The 17,794-nt window shown below is 33.4% G+C and overlaps 1 protein-coding gene and 1 pseudogene across 3 annotated transcripts; both read right to left on the minus strand.

Annotated features, from left to right (window-relative positions):
* On the minus strand, positions 1–17,151 carry LOC140049463 (uncharacterized). 3 transcript variants are annotated; one of them, XM_072094352.1, is made up of 12 exons: positions 17,044–17,151; positions 15,298–15,547; positions 9,623–9,753; positions 8,942–9,333; positions 8,523–8,591; positions 8,325–8,399; positions 7,928–7,984; positions 7,197–7,295; positions 6,869–7,007; positions 6,256–6,422; positions 5,325–5,405; positions 1–206 (listed from the first exon to the last, which is right to left on the minus strand). In XM_072094352.1, exons 2-12 carry the CDS (start codon positions 15,517–15,519, stop codon positions 196–198), a joined length of 1,443 nt encoding a protein of 480 aa, XP_071950453.1. In that variant the 5' UTR covers positions 15,520–15,547; positions 17,044–17,151; the 3' UTR covers positions 1–195. The 3 variants fall into 3 exon arrangements, with proteins under 3 accessions (XP_071950453.1, XP_071950451.1, XP_071950452.1); XM_072094350.1 differs by lacking the exon at positions 1–206 and adding an exon at positions 2,544–4,335; XM_072094351.1 differs by lacking the exons at positions 1–206; positions 7,928–7,984 and adding an exon at positions 2,544–4,335.
* LOC140048911 (uncharacterized) lies at positions 12,629–14,434 on the minus strand (annotated as a pseudogene).
* Positions 17,152–17,794: the final 643 nt, after the last annotated feature.

Consider the following 17,794-nt stretch of genomic DNA (forward strand, 5'->3'; position numbering starts at 1 on the left):
TTCATCCCTTATTCATCCATATATGGTATATGGTTTCATCCCTTATTCATCCATATACGGTATGGTTTCATCCCTTATTCATCCATATATGGTATATGGTTTCATCCTTAATATTTGTAAACCTACTTTTAGTGCGATATCATGAACTCAATAATTATACTTACCCTCAATAATAATTACCTATTATAAACTTTATTAACCATAGTCTGAAAAAGAATATATTACAATTAGGTTAGTATTTAGTAACATTATGTAATAAAAACATAGATATAGTTATAATGTACAAGATTGTAATTGTGTTTAACTAATGTTATGTGGAGTAGCTTTGCGTCAGGGAGTTGAGTAATTGGTCAGATGTTTTGCCCTACTCCGACGTAATTTGTACTTTATACTAAGTACATTGAGAACACTTGCAGAACAAATTTAAATTGGCAAAGTGTTCTCAATGTACTTCGTATAGAAATTACATCAGAGTAGGCCAAAACTTCTGACCAATTATAATGTACAACCAATTTACAGTATTAATACTATTTTTTTTTTTAAATATTGGTCTATTGTTTTTATTTATTTACAATTTTTAAACTATTAAATATTGTATGTACAGTATAACATTGAGGAATGGCAAATTCTGCTATGACTTTAAATGTACATGTACTGCATATAAACACATTGTTAGGTAGTAGTAGAGTAATTGTGGGTTTCAACTATTACATTTTCGCGAAGCTTTCACATTCCATTTTTATTTTACCTTTCTTTTAAAATGTTCAATAAATGGAAGATTAAATTAAACTTTTTAATATTTATTATTAATATTTTTCCATTTTCAGTGCACTTTTGTCAAAATAAATTATAAATACAAAGTTCAGCAAAATACAATAATAGTTGAATATGTCTAATATTAGAAATATTTAAATATCGGTCAATTTTCAATACTTTGGTTGCTTCAGTTAAAAGTACGAGAGGATATTATTTGTTAAAATACTAAAATATTTGCTTTTATTTAAATTTGTTCACTTTCAACCAACCTCTTCTGTAAGTTTTTAATATTTACAAAGTAAAAGTTATGTATGAGTCATGAAGACCTGAAGATAGCAAAATTTCTGATTCTGAAGTTACATTTTTAGGTATTTGTGTCTAATATTTGTATTTTATTTTGACTGCAACATTACAGCTTTGTGATGTACTGTTATCAACATTTCTACTCACCTCGATACAATATATTTTGTTGTTTCCCTCGTTTGTTTTTTTTTATTTCTTGTTTCTTTTGTTGTCAAATCCCATATTTCCATTTCATTTTTTCAAATTATACATCATTTTTTATTCTTTTCGGTAATGTCCATATTTTAGGTAGGCTTCTGAAATCTTGTAGCATATAATTCAGAGTACATGGACAATGTTTCTTTTTCACCTTTTATATATTTTGCTTGCTGACGTCCATATTTTTTCAAAATTTATTGCAGGTTTTACTTCAATTTCTACAGTTTTGTGGAATATATTTTTACTGATGATTGTACACAAATTCAGTTTATATTTCAGTATTTCATTAATACAACCACCTGATATTTAACTACAAAGCATTTTTATACTTAGACTTGTACACAATCAATATTGTTGTTAAGCTGCCTTTCATTATGGACACTTGCTTTTTTCTTTCATCGTTTATTTACTGTAATTTGCTTGCTTGAAGTATATATTTCAGTATATTTTTACACAAACACTGTAACCACCTACAAAGTTTGTTATGGTTAGTTTGCATCGCTGTTTGTCATAGAAAATATGATCTACAGTAGGTTTAAGAGTCTTTCATCCAACAATCATAGACTCTATATTATTTTTACTTTTATTTCAATCTTTATCATGTTTTTGAAATTGCTTGCTTACATCCAATTATTGATTGCCGGTTTTACAGTGTTGTATATGCAATATTTTTTTTTTTATGCATTGATTTATGAAACATTTTACAAGTAACTCATGATTGTAAACAAATTATTACATTATACAACCACCTGTAGCTACCCACATTCGTAAACAATTGGTATTGTTGCTCAGCAGTCATACATTATATGGATACTATTCCATTTCCTTTATCTGTTTTAAAAATATAATTTGCTTCCTCTCTTGACGTCCATGTTCTCAAAATCTAATGAAGGTTTTACAGTGTTGTATACTCATTCGTCTTTCTTTTCTCGACATTGATTTGTGAAATATTTTACCAACCTACTCATGATTGTAAACAAATTAAGTTTACCAAAATAAACATATGGTACAGTATTTCAGTATTCATTTAATACTTGAATCAACTGTAAAATGCAACCAACTACAACGTTTGCAATGGTTAGTTGCTAGTACACAGTTGGTATTGTTGATTAGTAATCATTTGTAATCAAGGGTCATTTGAAAGTCTTTCCACCAGAAATCATAGGCTCAGTATTATTTTTACTTTTTCTGAGGAAAAAGTAAAAATTTGCTCGCTGACATCCAATCAATTTTTTAAAGAACAACCGAAACGTTGAGACATTCTTAACCATATTTTATTTCCTTTTGGAAACACATTTTGTACAAACTAACTTTTCTACCATTTGTATTGTTTAACCGTTCATAGGAGAAATATGGTTTCTCATCCAGCAATATTTACAAATTTTACATTTGCATGGGATTAATTTTAATCACATTTTGATGACCTAAGTTGTTCATCATAAGCCAGTCACCACAAAGAGTGTTTATCATTTTTTGGTTATTTAAAAAAAATGTCTCTTTCTGTCATTGTTCAACAACCTATCCGTCCGGGTGTGCTTCATTCATTTCCATTTCAATATTTCTTTTTTCTACATCACATCTTTAACGCAGAAAGTTATTCTATCCGAGATATGGCAATCAAATGTGATAAACATAGTGAATGTTACTGTAAAACTAGAAAATCAATTTGACTATTTTTAATTAATCGGAATACTTGCACATCGCACTGGAATATATACTTTGTAAAAGAAGCAGATGTCTTAAATATTCATTAGACATGAGCTTAGTATTTCGAGAGTAAAATTAAAACCACATTTTCAAAAACTTCAAATGTCTAGTATTCTCGATAGCAGATCTAATTTACTTTTGTTTTGTTAGCTTTTATTACTTTCTAAAAATTCTATTACGCTCCGCATTCGGCATACCTTTTGTTTCTAGTTTTACAGTACTGCGATGTATTTGATTAATGTTTCAAATAATTGATAGAATAAATAAAGAATTATTGTACAATTTATAACATACAAAGGAGTTTTTTTTTAATGTTCAATTCTAATTGTTGATGGATTCAGGTTACACACTAGATTTTTATACATTTTTCTATTACATATTAGACGATTACACAATAAAAGAAATTTGAATAAAACGGATAGTTGCTAACAAACATTCTTAACTTGTTAAGCCAATCAGAAAGATTATTTACAAAATATGAGATTGACAGATTAAAAATGGTTTTAAATGAATGTACTGTAGTTGTACAGTGATTTTTCTTCAAAATGGTTTGTTTTTTGTTGAGCCATGTAAAAATAAACAAAAATGGATGACCTAATAACAAGTTTTCATGGCAATTAAAAAGAGAATTTTTATATAAAATAACATTTTGCATAAATAAATTGATTTTACAATAGACAATTATCCGCATGTACTTTTAATGTTTCGTTTATAATTATTCAACAATGTTTTGTTTGTGCAAAATAATCTTGCTTGTAAGCAAGTTGTAAAGTAAAAGTAGGTTTTGTTAAGCAAAACAAAAATGAATCCCTTTTAAAAACATTTCATGTATATTATTACCTCACATATTTACTAGTACAATTTATTTACAAAAAAATAAAAATGGTTTGCTAAGAATACTAAAACAATAACATGTTGATAGCATTAAAAAGTTAATGTATGCAGACATTTACAAAGTTTTACAAAAAAGAAGTTTATCTCATAGATAATGTTTGAAGATTGTATTTTCGCTCAGTTAATTTGTTTCTCCATTCTCATCGACATCAGTGACTTTGAACTTTGACCTCATTTGTTTGCTTCTTTTAATGATAAAATCACTGTTAAAACACAATTTAAGGTAATTTGTTCATTCAACATGCTAACACAGTAGCATTGTATTATTTTTCATGTTTCCAAGTGCAATTATTTAATAACGTTCATAGCCCCGTGTAGCTTGTGGGGCTCTCCTAGGGACGCCACGTGATGCTTCAGCACCAGCGGCGAATGGGTCGCGAGATCCATAATCCATGCGAGGGCGCTCTGCACGGGCTTCAGCGTACGCATCGCGAGGTGCAGTATAACTGGCGTTTGGTCTTCCACGTGCTTGGGTACCTGGTTATAGAAATTACATGGGGAAAAAATAAAATTATATTGAACAAACTCTTGTTAACTGGTTGGATTAGAAGTTGTTATCCTTTCCATTAATGTGGATAGTGGAAACAGCTATTTGATGGAATATTATTCGCAACAAGATTTTCCTTAAAAAAACAGTTGCCGCTTCTTATACAAGAAGTATTGTGGTAACGATTTCGACATTAAATTACATTTTTATAGTTAATGAACAAAGTACTGCAGAAAAACTGACGAATATTGTACAGTATTTTTGCGACTTGTGGCTGTGATCATGCAATCATTATTACATACCGATCTCATATGTAAATGGCTGATAATCAACCTTTACAACAAATAAGATAGTTATAAACAATATGAACAATATAATTTTTGTTAGTGTATGGTGAAAACATGTTGGGAACTGTCGGACACTGTATACATTTTTTTTTAAATTTAATGCGTTTTAGTTCATCTATTATTTATTAAATTCATCATGTCATGTAAAAGTTTCATGTTTTTTTATTTATATTTTATAATCTCACAATGCACTTTGTATTAACTGTATACAAACTGAATAGTAAAATCCCACCAATTTATGTTAAAAATGTATTCAAATTGATTTTTCTAATGCAGAGCTTTAACAAGTTGAACAAATATGCTAGACCATGGTTTAGTTGAACTTCTTACAATAAGTTCTAGCACAGAATCTATTTTACTAGACATATTTTCATAAAGTACTGCTCGAGTTTAAGGGATGTATTTTATTGTATACAACAATTTTCTATTTCATACTTTTCAGAGAAAAAAAAAATAGATATTACAATTGTTAAAGAATTGTCTTAGTAGTGTAAATCATAGTTTGGTACATTTATATATAAATTTTTATTAATTTTTTTTTTGCGTGTGTAACATTTTTTTGCATTAAAAAATGCTTTGAAAATTCTTTGTTTTTTTTGTCCGATATTCATATTTTAAAAAGAAAAATTTACCGTATTCCTTTGACGTAGCTGCTTCGGCGTATGGATCCATGTAAGCTGGCCGGGCTGGGCGTGCTGGTGCTGGACGCGATTCTGTAATAAAGATTTCAATTATACTAACATCCTTTTGCCAAATATATTAATAGCAATGCTTAAATAATTGAGAGTAGTAAACACACTTAAAATATAAAAGGATGCAATTGTAGATTAATAACGTATTGTAAGCATATTTTGAAATCTGTGAATTATTATAGTGTTAATGTTACAGTCAGCAATTGCCACCTTGACCTTTGTGGACAATGTGATGATATGGGTTAGTAGTATGAACAATTATCTATCTATTGAACTGTGAAAACAATACAATTGTGTGAGGTGAAAGCCAGTTACTAGTGTTAGTTACTAAGGACAATCAAGAAACATCATTATGGAACTTTTGCACTTCTTATTATTTGTGCCTATTGTTTTCATTGCTTCATATCCTCAACAGAAGGCGTTTGAATAAAAGGAATTGTTCCTTTTGTTGTTGAAACACAATGCAAAGAATCTTAGGCTGATTTTGTCTCAAAGATCAGCAATAAAATAAGCAATATTTTGGTACCAATGTCCTTTAATATAAACATTCAAGTATTTGTTCATGAAATTGTATGCATTTTAACTTTTTATATGAATTCTTTTGTATCTTTATGTTTGAAATGTTGTTTGTATATTTTGTATTGTTTTTGGGAGGTCAGCTGTACTGCTGTAGTACAGCTGATAGAGCTACTCTTGTAAAACAAAGTTGGATAAATAATGTAACATATTATTAATTACTATTAGCACATCAAATTAATGAATATGTCAACTTTACTTTTCAGTCTTTTCATACTGTTATGGTATACAACAATGTAGAAATGATAAACAATTTTGTCTTTCCAAAATGAACTTTCAATTTGATTTATGTTACCTGCAGGGTATTCACGGTTATACGTTGATGCATTTCTGTCATACTCTTCATATCCAGCAGCGGCAGTACCGTATCCTCGTGCTGCAACTTGGGGTTCACGTCGGGCAGGATACGCTGCTCTTTCTGGAACTGCCTCATTGTATCCTGGACGTGAAGCATATGGGTCCCTAAAATTATGAAAAAAAATATATTTAACAGCAAGATAGAAAGCAAACAGTGATAAACTGGAAATTAATTTACTCATAACAGCATAGATGAAGAAATCTGAGAATTGAGAAAGACACAACCCAACCTACATTCCAAATAAAAATCTTTGCTTATTATGATACATTCGCAGTATGATTAAAATCTGATTCCATGGTGACTCTTTAATATGATATGGTATGGCAGAACAGATTAAATCGATAACCTGCCACATCGTATGTTAAAAGATATTAATTTGGGATCTTCAAAGATCATAAAGAACATAAATTTTTAAGTCATAGGAGTTATTGTTAAAAGTGCAATAAATTTGTTAATGGAAAGCTCATTTAAAAGAGTTATTTATTTAAACAAAAACAAACAAAAGACAGCTGCCATAGATCTTGGTTTTAACTTTAAATAAAATATGTACCTTTCACGTGGCGGATAATCACGGTGTGCTTCCCTAGCAACCGGATAACTTCTGGCTACTGCAGGCTCTCGTGGCCTATCACGAGTGGCTGCAACATCAGCTCGAGCATCTCCGTAATCATACCTAGGTGGAGCACGGCCTATAATAAAAACATCAAAACATTAACTTTATTTATTGAAAAAAAATTAAATTATCTTTATTACTCAATTGTTTTTTCAACTTGGATGTTCTAAATTTAAATTGTGTAAATTTCTTAGTCTATTATGCAATGTATTCTTTGCATTCGTATCAGTATTTTAAATTCCTCTTACACCCTTAAAACACTAACCTAAAACTGAATCTCGAGGAGGTGCTGGATCTCGTACGAGAGGCTCACGAGCTGGAGGTTCAGCCCGACTTTCTCCATACTCTCTGGCAGAAGGGCGTCCTATGCAAAAAGAGTATTCATAAATATTAAAATAGCAAAAACACTAAGAGTATACCCAGATTCACACATTTATATGTTGTCACATGGGTTGTATGGCAACACAATGGAACTAATAAGGAGCTTTTGTTTTCACAATGCGCCATGCAGCTGTCAGTGTAAAAAATGTCCTGACTTTTGTACTCGATTGCTGCATAGGCTTGCTGCATCATGGAAACAAAAGCTCTTTAATAATAGGGGTGTGAACTCATAGAAAATGTGTATATACAGGCCTCGCAGAATCATGGATTTTTTTTTCCCCCAAGGCAAACTACTGTTGTACTCTATAACCGATGCAAAAACTTGTTGTAATTTTACTTTTTATTTTACCCTTTTTAATTTTTAGTTATAGTAATAAAGGACAACTGATTCTGCGAGCTCAGTGTTGATAAATCTCTATTTTATTTCATGTGATTTGCAATACTATAATAAAATGGATTAAAAATCACTGAAACGACTGGAAACTGACACTCCTGTAACAACCTAAAAACATTTTACAACTACAGTACAACTCTGTGTTTTTGTCACAACATGCCTTGCATGTATTCAACAAATTCAGTTTTTTATCCTGCCAAAATGTAATGTACATTTCTCACCATATAAATGTTTAGCAGGCCTTTCTGCAAGATATTCAGGAGCTCTGCTGTGTGTTCCTAAAAAAGCCAATTAATTTGATAATTATCAGGGAACATGTTCGTTTTTGATTGGCCAATAATTGCCAATCATTCTCAAACCGTTTGCATTATCTTGTCTGCTCTACAGTACTGCATTTACATAGGAATAAGATTTTTTAAAGTTGTCAAATTGAAAGTGGCATCTAAATGACTCAGAAATGATGTGATTAGGACAAATTATAAATAACTGATTAACAACAAATGACATTGTAATGGATAGGGTATTGCTTTCGTCTGCTCCTGTTCTGTAGGTAAATGTACAACATTAACTACACTGGACATTAATAATCATGCATTAGAAGAGAACATTTGCCCCTACCATAGCCATTTTCCTCTTGACCGTATCCACCTCTTGCTGGTGGGTAATCATCTACAGCTTGAGCTGGGTAGGATTCTAAATAAACCAATAACATAAATCACAGTTTGATAACATTTTTTTTTTCATTTTTTTTAAGTTGCAAAATTAAATAGAAACAAAAAATTAAATAGGAAAAAATGTATTACAAAACAAATTTACCTGGTCTGCTTCGCTTTACTGGCGGGCCATAATCTTCTTCTTCATAGTGATGAGGAGTAGATAAAAGACCTGCAAAAAAATAACCAGTTTTATAACTACTTCTTTCCCATTTGATTGGTTTATTTTGTTTCACACTACTTGCAAGTTTGTTCCTTCCACGGCGCTATAGGATGTTTGCAATGTCACAACGTCGGTTGTTTTTCTTTTCTCGTGACAGATTATTTAGAGTGTTAGGTTCATATAATTGTGGGTTAATTTTCTAGAAATTCCTTAAAAAGAAAATAATTATGTTTGTGCATTATGCAATTTTAACCTGTTGGAAAAAAATTATAACATGGTTAACTCATTTTCTTCAGTATTTTTACAAAGTATAGATTTTTAAATAATTTATGTCAATAAAGGTATACATGAATGCTTACCTCTTTCTCCTCCTCCTCCTCCTAGTCGTTGAGCTGGTTGATAACTTTCTTCATATTCACCACCTCGTCCTCCCATTTCATGTTCAAGATGGAGAAGACTTCTTGGACCATTAGCTCGTGATGGTCCACCTCTTCCTCGCATCATCATTGGTCGTCCATTGCCTAAAAGACCTCCTCTGCCTCTTGGGCCACCTCGTCCACCTGGTCCACCTCTACCACCTGGCCCGCTTCTACCACCACGCGGGGGTGGTCCACCACGGGAGCCAAAACCACCGCGTGACAATGGCCCACCTCGAGATGGAGCTCCACGCGAGGGTCCACTATAAGGTGGTCCACCTCTATGTGGGCCACTCATGCCCCGTCTCATCAGTGGGGGAGCACCTCTACCACCACTAGTGAAAACAAAATATGTCTTGTATTTCAACAATTTACAATTTAATTCCAAAAAAATAATTACTAATGTTTTGTGTGGAATTAAAATTGGATTTAAAATTTTAAATTCAAATATAGATTGTAAAGAACCTCGTTCTACAACAGTTAGAAATCAAATTTAGTGATTGATAATGAAAATGAATTCAATTTCCCTAGAGATACTGTAAACCCTAACAAATTCCTTGTCAGTTTTCTTAGGTAAAAATACAAAATAGTACTGTACTTTAGAATTTGATATTAAATACTTACAATCCACCTCTTGGTCCCCCTCTGCCCATTGGTCCACCACGTTGTCCCCTTCCTCTACCTCTGCTAGTATTATCGAGAGAATGAAGTGCTTTCAATGCACTGTCAACTTTTAATGGCTTTCCATCTAAAACCTGAAAAGTATGAAATTTTAATAGTGAATAAACAAAGAATCAGTAACTACTGTATGGCTCTTAAAAAGAAGACTGACATTTGCAGGAGACTGTCTTCGCGCAATAACGACAAAATTATTTCCGATGTTCTGCTGTGGCACCCAAAACATGGGCTTGCAAAACAAGGAAGACCAACACTTACATACATCGATGTACTAGAGACAGATACGTATAAATAAAACATGGCAATTAAATAACATACGCAAAATTGTTTTTATAACTCATGTGTCTATCTTATTTGTGTTGTGTTCGGGTAGAGGCTATAAAATCAGGTAGGAATATAAAATATCCTCCCTTTTTACCAAGACAAAATGGATGAAATGATAAAGAAGAATGAAAAAGTTAGAAAATTTGATATTTAGAATGATAGCATGGAATGATATATTTAATGAAAACCGTAAGGTTAGAGTCCATACACTGTGTGAAAGTCCAATTATGCTGTTTGGCTCTGTGTGTATGTGAGACGCTTCATACCCGATGTCATCATATTATTATATACCTATATATATATATATAACTATATACAATTTGTATTTGCAAGATAAAAATATTATGTCTTTTAAATGTCATTGTCATCTGTGTAATTCTTTTATTTTGCTTCTTATGAGTCACTGTCCGAAGATTCATTGTCTTGGATGACTGGAGTGTATTTCCACATCTCTTGAACTTCACGCGGCAGAGGTTTTGACTGTGGAGTTTTTAGAGAAATGCTGCTGATAACAATATCCCCTGTCACCATCAAACGATGAAATACATCACTCATGTTCTCGACTCGTGACGTTTTCCTTGCATGTTTTCGTCGATAGACTTTATTGTCTTTGTTCCTTGCTTCTTGAGCCTCTTCGCTTATCATACCTATCGGTAATCTGGGGCGGATCCAGAAAATTTTGAGAGGGGGGGTCCGCCGATAAAAAGGGCACATCAGATATTGAGTATTTGAGCCACAGCCCCCCCATGGTGGGGGTTGTGGCGAAGCGAATTTTGTTACAGGACACACTTAGATGGCCGGAAATGGCACTCTCGCACGCAAAATCCATGATAAATGGCACCTTTCTAGTTCGCCGGAAATGACACTTTATTAGCAGGGATAACGATGCAAAATTAAAAGTTGTTATTTTTCAACCAATTTAAACATTATCTGTTGGTATTTTGTTTCAATATTCCAATAAAGAAAGAATTACGAAAATCTGACTTGTAGTTTTCGAAATATAGGGTCTAAAACATTGCCGAAAATGATCGTTTTTAGCCACGAACGTTGTAAACAAATTGCGCCATTTTTCGCTAAAATAATTACATATAATTACGTTTTATAGTAATTTCTTTTATATATCAACATTGGAAATATCAATAAAATATGTTATTAAATGTTTATAAAATATATAGAGTTGTTTATTTAACGGAATTCGTACAAATTCATTGCTCTAAATTTGTGTAGAGTACCGTTCAGTACAGAGAGATCACGTGACTTCTTGGTACACGCGCGCGAGAGAAAACATTCCGCTGTGGGTGATTCGCGTCCACCAATCCAAAATAGCCAGAATCCAAAATCTTTCAACCGTGAGCTCTGCCAATCGCGGGAAAGCTCAGCTTTGATTGGCTTACGATGACATCATATCACAAAATGGTGGTTTTGTAGTTGAGCCTCACGTAATTTTCACAAATATTGTTTCAAAAATGAAATAAATGAACCTTCTTTATGGTATGTGTGATTTTTCTTTAAAATATTTGAATAATAAAGGCTTCATGTCGAGAAAAAAACATTTTTTTGGCACTTATAATAAATATTTCTCAGAGAAAAAAGCACATGGCTTGTAGAACTATATTATCTTGGCGTAGGAAGACAAACAAATCCCAGGTCATGAGAGGCTCAACTATAAAAACAAGGTTGAATAGTATAGAAGTGTAAGGACCGTTCGATGATTTTTGAGTAAACAATCTACCGTGTATCATGGTCGTACGCGGTAGATAGTACGATATTTTAACTACATTTTTTACATGTTTGGTTGGATGTAATGGAAATAAAAAATAGTTGATCTGATGGAATGATATGTAAATAAACAAATACTCAAAAGAATTATGTTTACAGTTCAATTATTTTCAGAATAATAATACATAAAAATGTGTTTACCAATGGACAAATATCGCGTCAATGACAGAGCGCGCATGGTAACGTACGCGGAGTTGAATCGTAAAAAGTTTACATGCGCCCTCTGTAGTATGCGAAACGATCTATTTTTAGAAGTTTAAGTAGAGATCATCACGCATCACCACCTCTCACAATGCTCTTTGATCGGCCGCCGTAACTTAACATCGCGCTCATTGTGATAAATTTCTGTTTTTATTTTTGGGGTTAGTGTAGCTTACTCTGTGCATACTACTGTAATATACACACAAATATGTCACACGAATAAAATATTGAACCTCTAAAAAAAGGGCACCCTTAAAATTTAGGGGGGGTCTGGACCCCGTGGACCCCCCCTCTGGATCCGCCCCAGGTAATACAGAACTCGAAATGATTGATGAACCATGAACTAGGAGAACATGTACACTCACTGGCATTTTATACCATGGATAGAGTTGTAATATAACTCTGCTGTTTTTCGGCAGTATTCACCAAATTGTAAAGGGTCTAAACACGATTTGCATGATATTGCTACTAAAATAATATGGATTCTGTGTACTAGGTTTACATCCAACCCGCAAATTTCAGCGAAAGTCTCCTTTTCCTGGAAAGCTCTGCGAGCTGTGTTGCCATCGTTTGAATTTCCTGAACCTTGTTTAGGTTCATCTACTTTCAGTCCCATCTCTTCTTTAAACCGATCGTGTATTTTTTTCTTCATATCGGCATCGATAGCTTTTTCACTATTATCAGACGAAATACGCCACTTTTTTACTGGCATTCTGTACCCAATATGAATTAGCATTTCGAAGCACCTAATCCATTTGTGTAGTGGCGAGAGCCCATAGCTGTAGGCTTCTTCACTTGACGATGGGAGTTTATCCAAATCATTAAACTGTTTTGGAGTAGCTCCACATATATAACATCGCATTGATGACTTGGTTTCAGTCAAAGCATTCACAACCTTTTGGTCAACCATGGTGAATTGTAAATTGTAGTGTATTTGGATGTTGTCTTTTCTGTTTTCATTTGCAGCCAGTTCATAGTTAATATCCAATAATATTTTCGTTGGTTGCAGCTTTTTTATCTCATCTTGAACATACTCATTCTCTTCCTGTGAGAGTTGAGTCGTTTCTTTCTTGAATTGCAGGTGTATAGGTCGGCAAAATCGCGAGGAAGACGCCACCGGGTTTTGCCATAAAATATGGTCTTTGAACTTTAACTGCAAAGGAACGAGAGTAGTACAAAATATGCTACTATCATTGAGTGTACCTGTAGATTTTTGTTTATATTCACTGTGGCCTGACGAGCCGTCAAACCCCCATTTGAAAACCAATTTACAAATCAACATCGTCTCTTTCTAAATTTTCAACTACTTCTGTAATTTCTTCCTTTCTTTCCTAAACAATTTGAAGTGCAGTATGGTCCAGCAAGCTTTGAAGGGGTAATATTGCCGCATCTTCTTTAACCGTTATATTGTTTGGGTAGCATTTATGCTTAGCTTCCCGCACGTTGTTATATGGTGGGTAAATATCTGCCTGTTTGCCTTTTGCAGCCAACCTGAGGTATGACTGTTTTGTCATATCAGTTTCAACTAAAAGTGACAAAGCTTCTTCACTTGTAAACTTGATCAGTTCTGTTTTTTTATCGGATATTAACTTTCTTATTTTAGCTTGTCTTGATGGTGTTAGCATTGCAAACTTCAGCACATATTTTAAATGTGAATTTTGCCTTATAGACAGACGCCTTGTGATGCAGCATAGAGAAGTTCTTCTGGTTCTCTGACTACTAATAGCTGCTGTGCTTTTCTTTTTTTAGAGCGTTGCGAGAGAGAGCTCCAGTTCTTAGCCGGACGTCCCATATTTTGTGATAATGTTCCTGGCAGAGAGTCAGTTCCGTCACTAAACGAAAATGTTTGGTCCAGCCATTCTTTGTTATGGTTCTTGAAATGAACCTTGTGACGGCCATACTTGTACCATCTTCTTCGTAAACAATAAAGAAATGCTTTGATATCTTTAGTAGTACACTCCAAAAGTTCTGTTGGTATGTTCTCGTCATTCCTTTACATTGTAATGTAAACGCAATTCACGTAAACATACATCGCAGGCTAGTTTAATGTTGGTAATTAAACAAGCCGAATGGACAGCTTCAAAAAGTTGTCTTTTTGATATGGAGGCCATGTTACCTGTACCTATACTTATTCTCACACTGGTATCATTCCCTTTTCCAATGCAGACGTGTGGGAATGTTTTCTCTTCGTCAAGTTTGTGCGATTGCGGTACATCATCAATGTGCGCAACCAAGCATAAACGGCCGAATGCATTATACATTTATTTTAAAACGGCACGCATAGGGACATTTAAATCGCTTCCTACTATATGCAATGTCGCGGATTGTCGCAGCCAAATTTGGTATTAACGTAAAGCTCAAGCTTTGCCCGAAATATTAATGTCAAAATTAGCACGCGAATCGACGCGAATCCAAACTATTTTAGTGGTTTTACTTTAAAAATACGGTTTTTGGTATTTTTGGGCTATATTTGGCGACTTTTAACCCCAAAATAAAGCAATGGAAATTTTATTTTTACTGCCTAATATGGTTAATAACAGACAACAATTTCATGCAGTATGAAATCCATTGCTTTTTTCTAGAAAAAATAACAGCGAATTTATCAAAACTGTTGTTTTTGCTCATTTCAAGTGAAATGTCATGGTTTCTTCCAGTTTCCATGGTTACAAGACACTATTAAAATTTACAAAATATAATATTATTAATGAATTTATATAATTTAAGATGTCTTCTTCCTAATCCAATATTAAAAAATTTGGATTGCCACATTTACCATTTTGGACTTTTGGCACACTTTGAATTGATTCTGGCCCACTGTGTGGCGGTGACAATGGCAGATAGGAACTTATGGAGGAATCGAGTCATATAAGTTTGGGACTAAGTAAGTAAATAGAGGTAGTTCAAATGAAGAGTGTAAAATAAACATTTTGAGGAAAAAGAACTTTAAAGAATTAGAAGACAATGAAATTACAATCAAGCTACTGCGACTGTTTGTGTGTTGTAAAAATTACTCCAGTGGTATTGGTCCTGTACAAGGATGAACTGTAATTTGACCAATCATGACGCGATGAATATGAAAACTGCCACTTTTTTTGGTTACCGTTGTGCCTACGTTGTGTCCAATTGGGAATTAAAAATTGTATTATTTGGAATTACTGTATGCCAAGCACTTTTTCTTTCAGAGGTACTAATAAGATATGAGTGGGTGCTGTCTGTACTGCATTGAAAGATGGTAAGAAGAGTACTGTAGGTACTGTACTACTACTACATGGGGTACAGTATATAATGGTAAAGAAAAAATGGTTAGCAAGACTTACGAATCCATTCATTTCTTTGACAGCAATATCTGCATCTGCTGGATTTTCAAATGTAATAAATCCAAATCCTCTGGAAATGTTGGTCTCTTTGTTCTTAACGATGATAATCTCACCAATCTTGCCGAACTTGGCAAACTTTGCTTGCAATGCTGATTCCAAAGTCTCCATGGACATGCCACCTACAAACACCTTGCCAGGTCTATCTTTTTCGGCTGGAGGCATGGTTTCTTTTTAAGCAGCTAAACAAATACTGTATTACCGGTAATATAAATAAATTATGTGTCACCGTCAATGGGCAAAATACTGTAGAGTAAAGTACTGTACAGTATGTATCTTATTTATTGATAAAGTTTAAAATTCAGTGCTACTACTAACTAACTGTGATTAGTATTGTAAGGATACTTTTAATAAAAGGTTTGATTTGATTTAATAATTTAAAAAACAACATTCATGTACCCACTGTACATGAAGTAAATATCCACACCAACACAGCACAGTTAATCATACTGATAAAATACTAATGTAATACAGATGCATGATTGACCATGCCAATATCAAACTGTTATTACAGTGCACATGTGGTTGACTGCGCTGTGAGTGATAGGCTGGGATATGACCGGTTGGGCCGCCGACAAGTTGAGCCGCCGGTAATTTCTATGAAACGCCCAGTGCGTCTTTTACGACATTTCGCGTAGTGATAGAGGGGTGTCCTAGTACATAAGTTCATGGTCTCTAGGTTTATTGTGTCATGAAAATAAATAATAATTACATACTACAATTTTGTTGGTTTGAACCGCCATAACAACACAGCAAAGGAAAGTAGTCATATTTAATAATTTAATTGTTTTTAATCTTTCAAATTCTTTCAAGTGCAGTGCACTCCATAATATTTTTCTCGTGTAAAATCATGTTGTCTCTCAGGACTAATAGAGTATTGATACTCTTCGAATGAGGTTAAATAATAATTATTTTTTATCTACTATCTTTTAATATCATATTTTATTGAATTTTACAATGTTAATACACAAAATATTTTACTAAAAAACGGTGGTTTTATGCAATTAATTTACCGAAAAATGGAGTAGGCCTAGTTCATACAACTGCCGCCTAAGGGGGCAACATGTTTACGTCATTTTTGGCTAAAAACGATCATTTTCGGTCATGTTTTAGGCCTTATATTTTGGAATCTACAAGTCAGATATTCATAATTATTTCTCTTTAATTATAATATTTAATAATATATACTAAAAACCGTGATATATAAACTTTGGAATATACATTGTTATATCTAATAATTAATATAAATAGAACTTCTATTAAATAGAAACGAGCACCGGCGAAAGTAAGCATTTGGCGTTTCATAGAAAATAACGTTTTTCTGGCGGCGGCTCAACTTGGCCTAATCCGATAGGCTCATCTGTAATTTCAGTAGGCCAAACATACTGTACAGTATATACCTAGGCTAGGCCTAGTACTGTAGTCTAGTAGTAAAACGAAATTTCATAAATAAAATACAGTACTGTACCAAATAGAACAAGGCCTACATGGACTGGTGGTACGGGGTGGTACGCCGCCGGGTCGGAAAGCATCACACACGCATCATGCCTACTAGCCTAGTAGGCTCGGCGTGGGCATGCCTTCGCTGTTAATACCAAGTTTTCAAGAAATATCGTGGATTATATATTGGAACTACCTTAAAAAAGACTACAAATTTGACACCGTTTAATGTATAAATTAATAGTTTACCTATTATCAGCAAATGCACTTCTAATATCAGTCTTTAAGTTATAATTTAGTAAGCCATATAATACTTGAAATAACCACTTCCAAAAAACAAAAGGTTAAAGAAAGACGCAAGCAGAGGCAGCGTTGCCAGCGATAAAATTTAAATTATGCCGTATCCTGTCTCAAATAATGCCAGATTGGGAAAAATAATGCCAGATCCCCAAAATGTGGCCCTAAACAGCGCCACCAACGGTTGTATGTCTAATAAACGTTTGTAAAACCCCAACTGACACAAAATAGGGCCTAAAATTGTATCCCCATGTCATACAAAATTTATATTTTTAGTTTTGTGAGTAATAACTAATAATTCTAAATATCTGGGGTGCGAAAATGGTAATTGCAAATGACACCAACACCAACCCCCACCCCCCTCCCCCCCAAAAAAAACCTGTTACAGCCATGGAAATTTATAATTTTTGAGCTGAAATATGAGAGCTGCTCGATGGCCGGGATCTTTGCACTTAATTTCAAATATGAAAGGATCTTAGCCCACCATAATTAGAAAATGGCAATTATAATTTAAAATAGGAAATAAAAAAAATTATTTTGAGTGTCTCCAGGACCTCAGCCCCACCATGGTTGATAAGAAAATTTGGAAAAATACAGCTACTCGATGGCCGGAAATGGCACTTAATTTAAAATATGAAATAAAAATATATTTATTAGTGTCTCCATGATCTTAGCCCACCATAGTTCGAAAATGGCAATTATA

The sequence above is a fragment of the Antedon mediterranea genome, chromosome 5 (genome assembly GCF_964355755.1).
Source record: "Antedon mediterranea chromosome 5, ecAntMedi1.1, whole genome shotgun sequence".
Lineage (NCBI taxonomy): Eukaryota > Metazoa > Echinodermata > Crinoidea > Comatulida > Antedonidae > Antedon > Antedon mediterranea.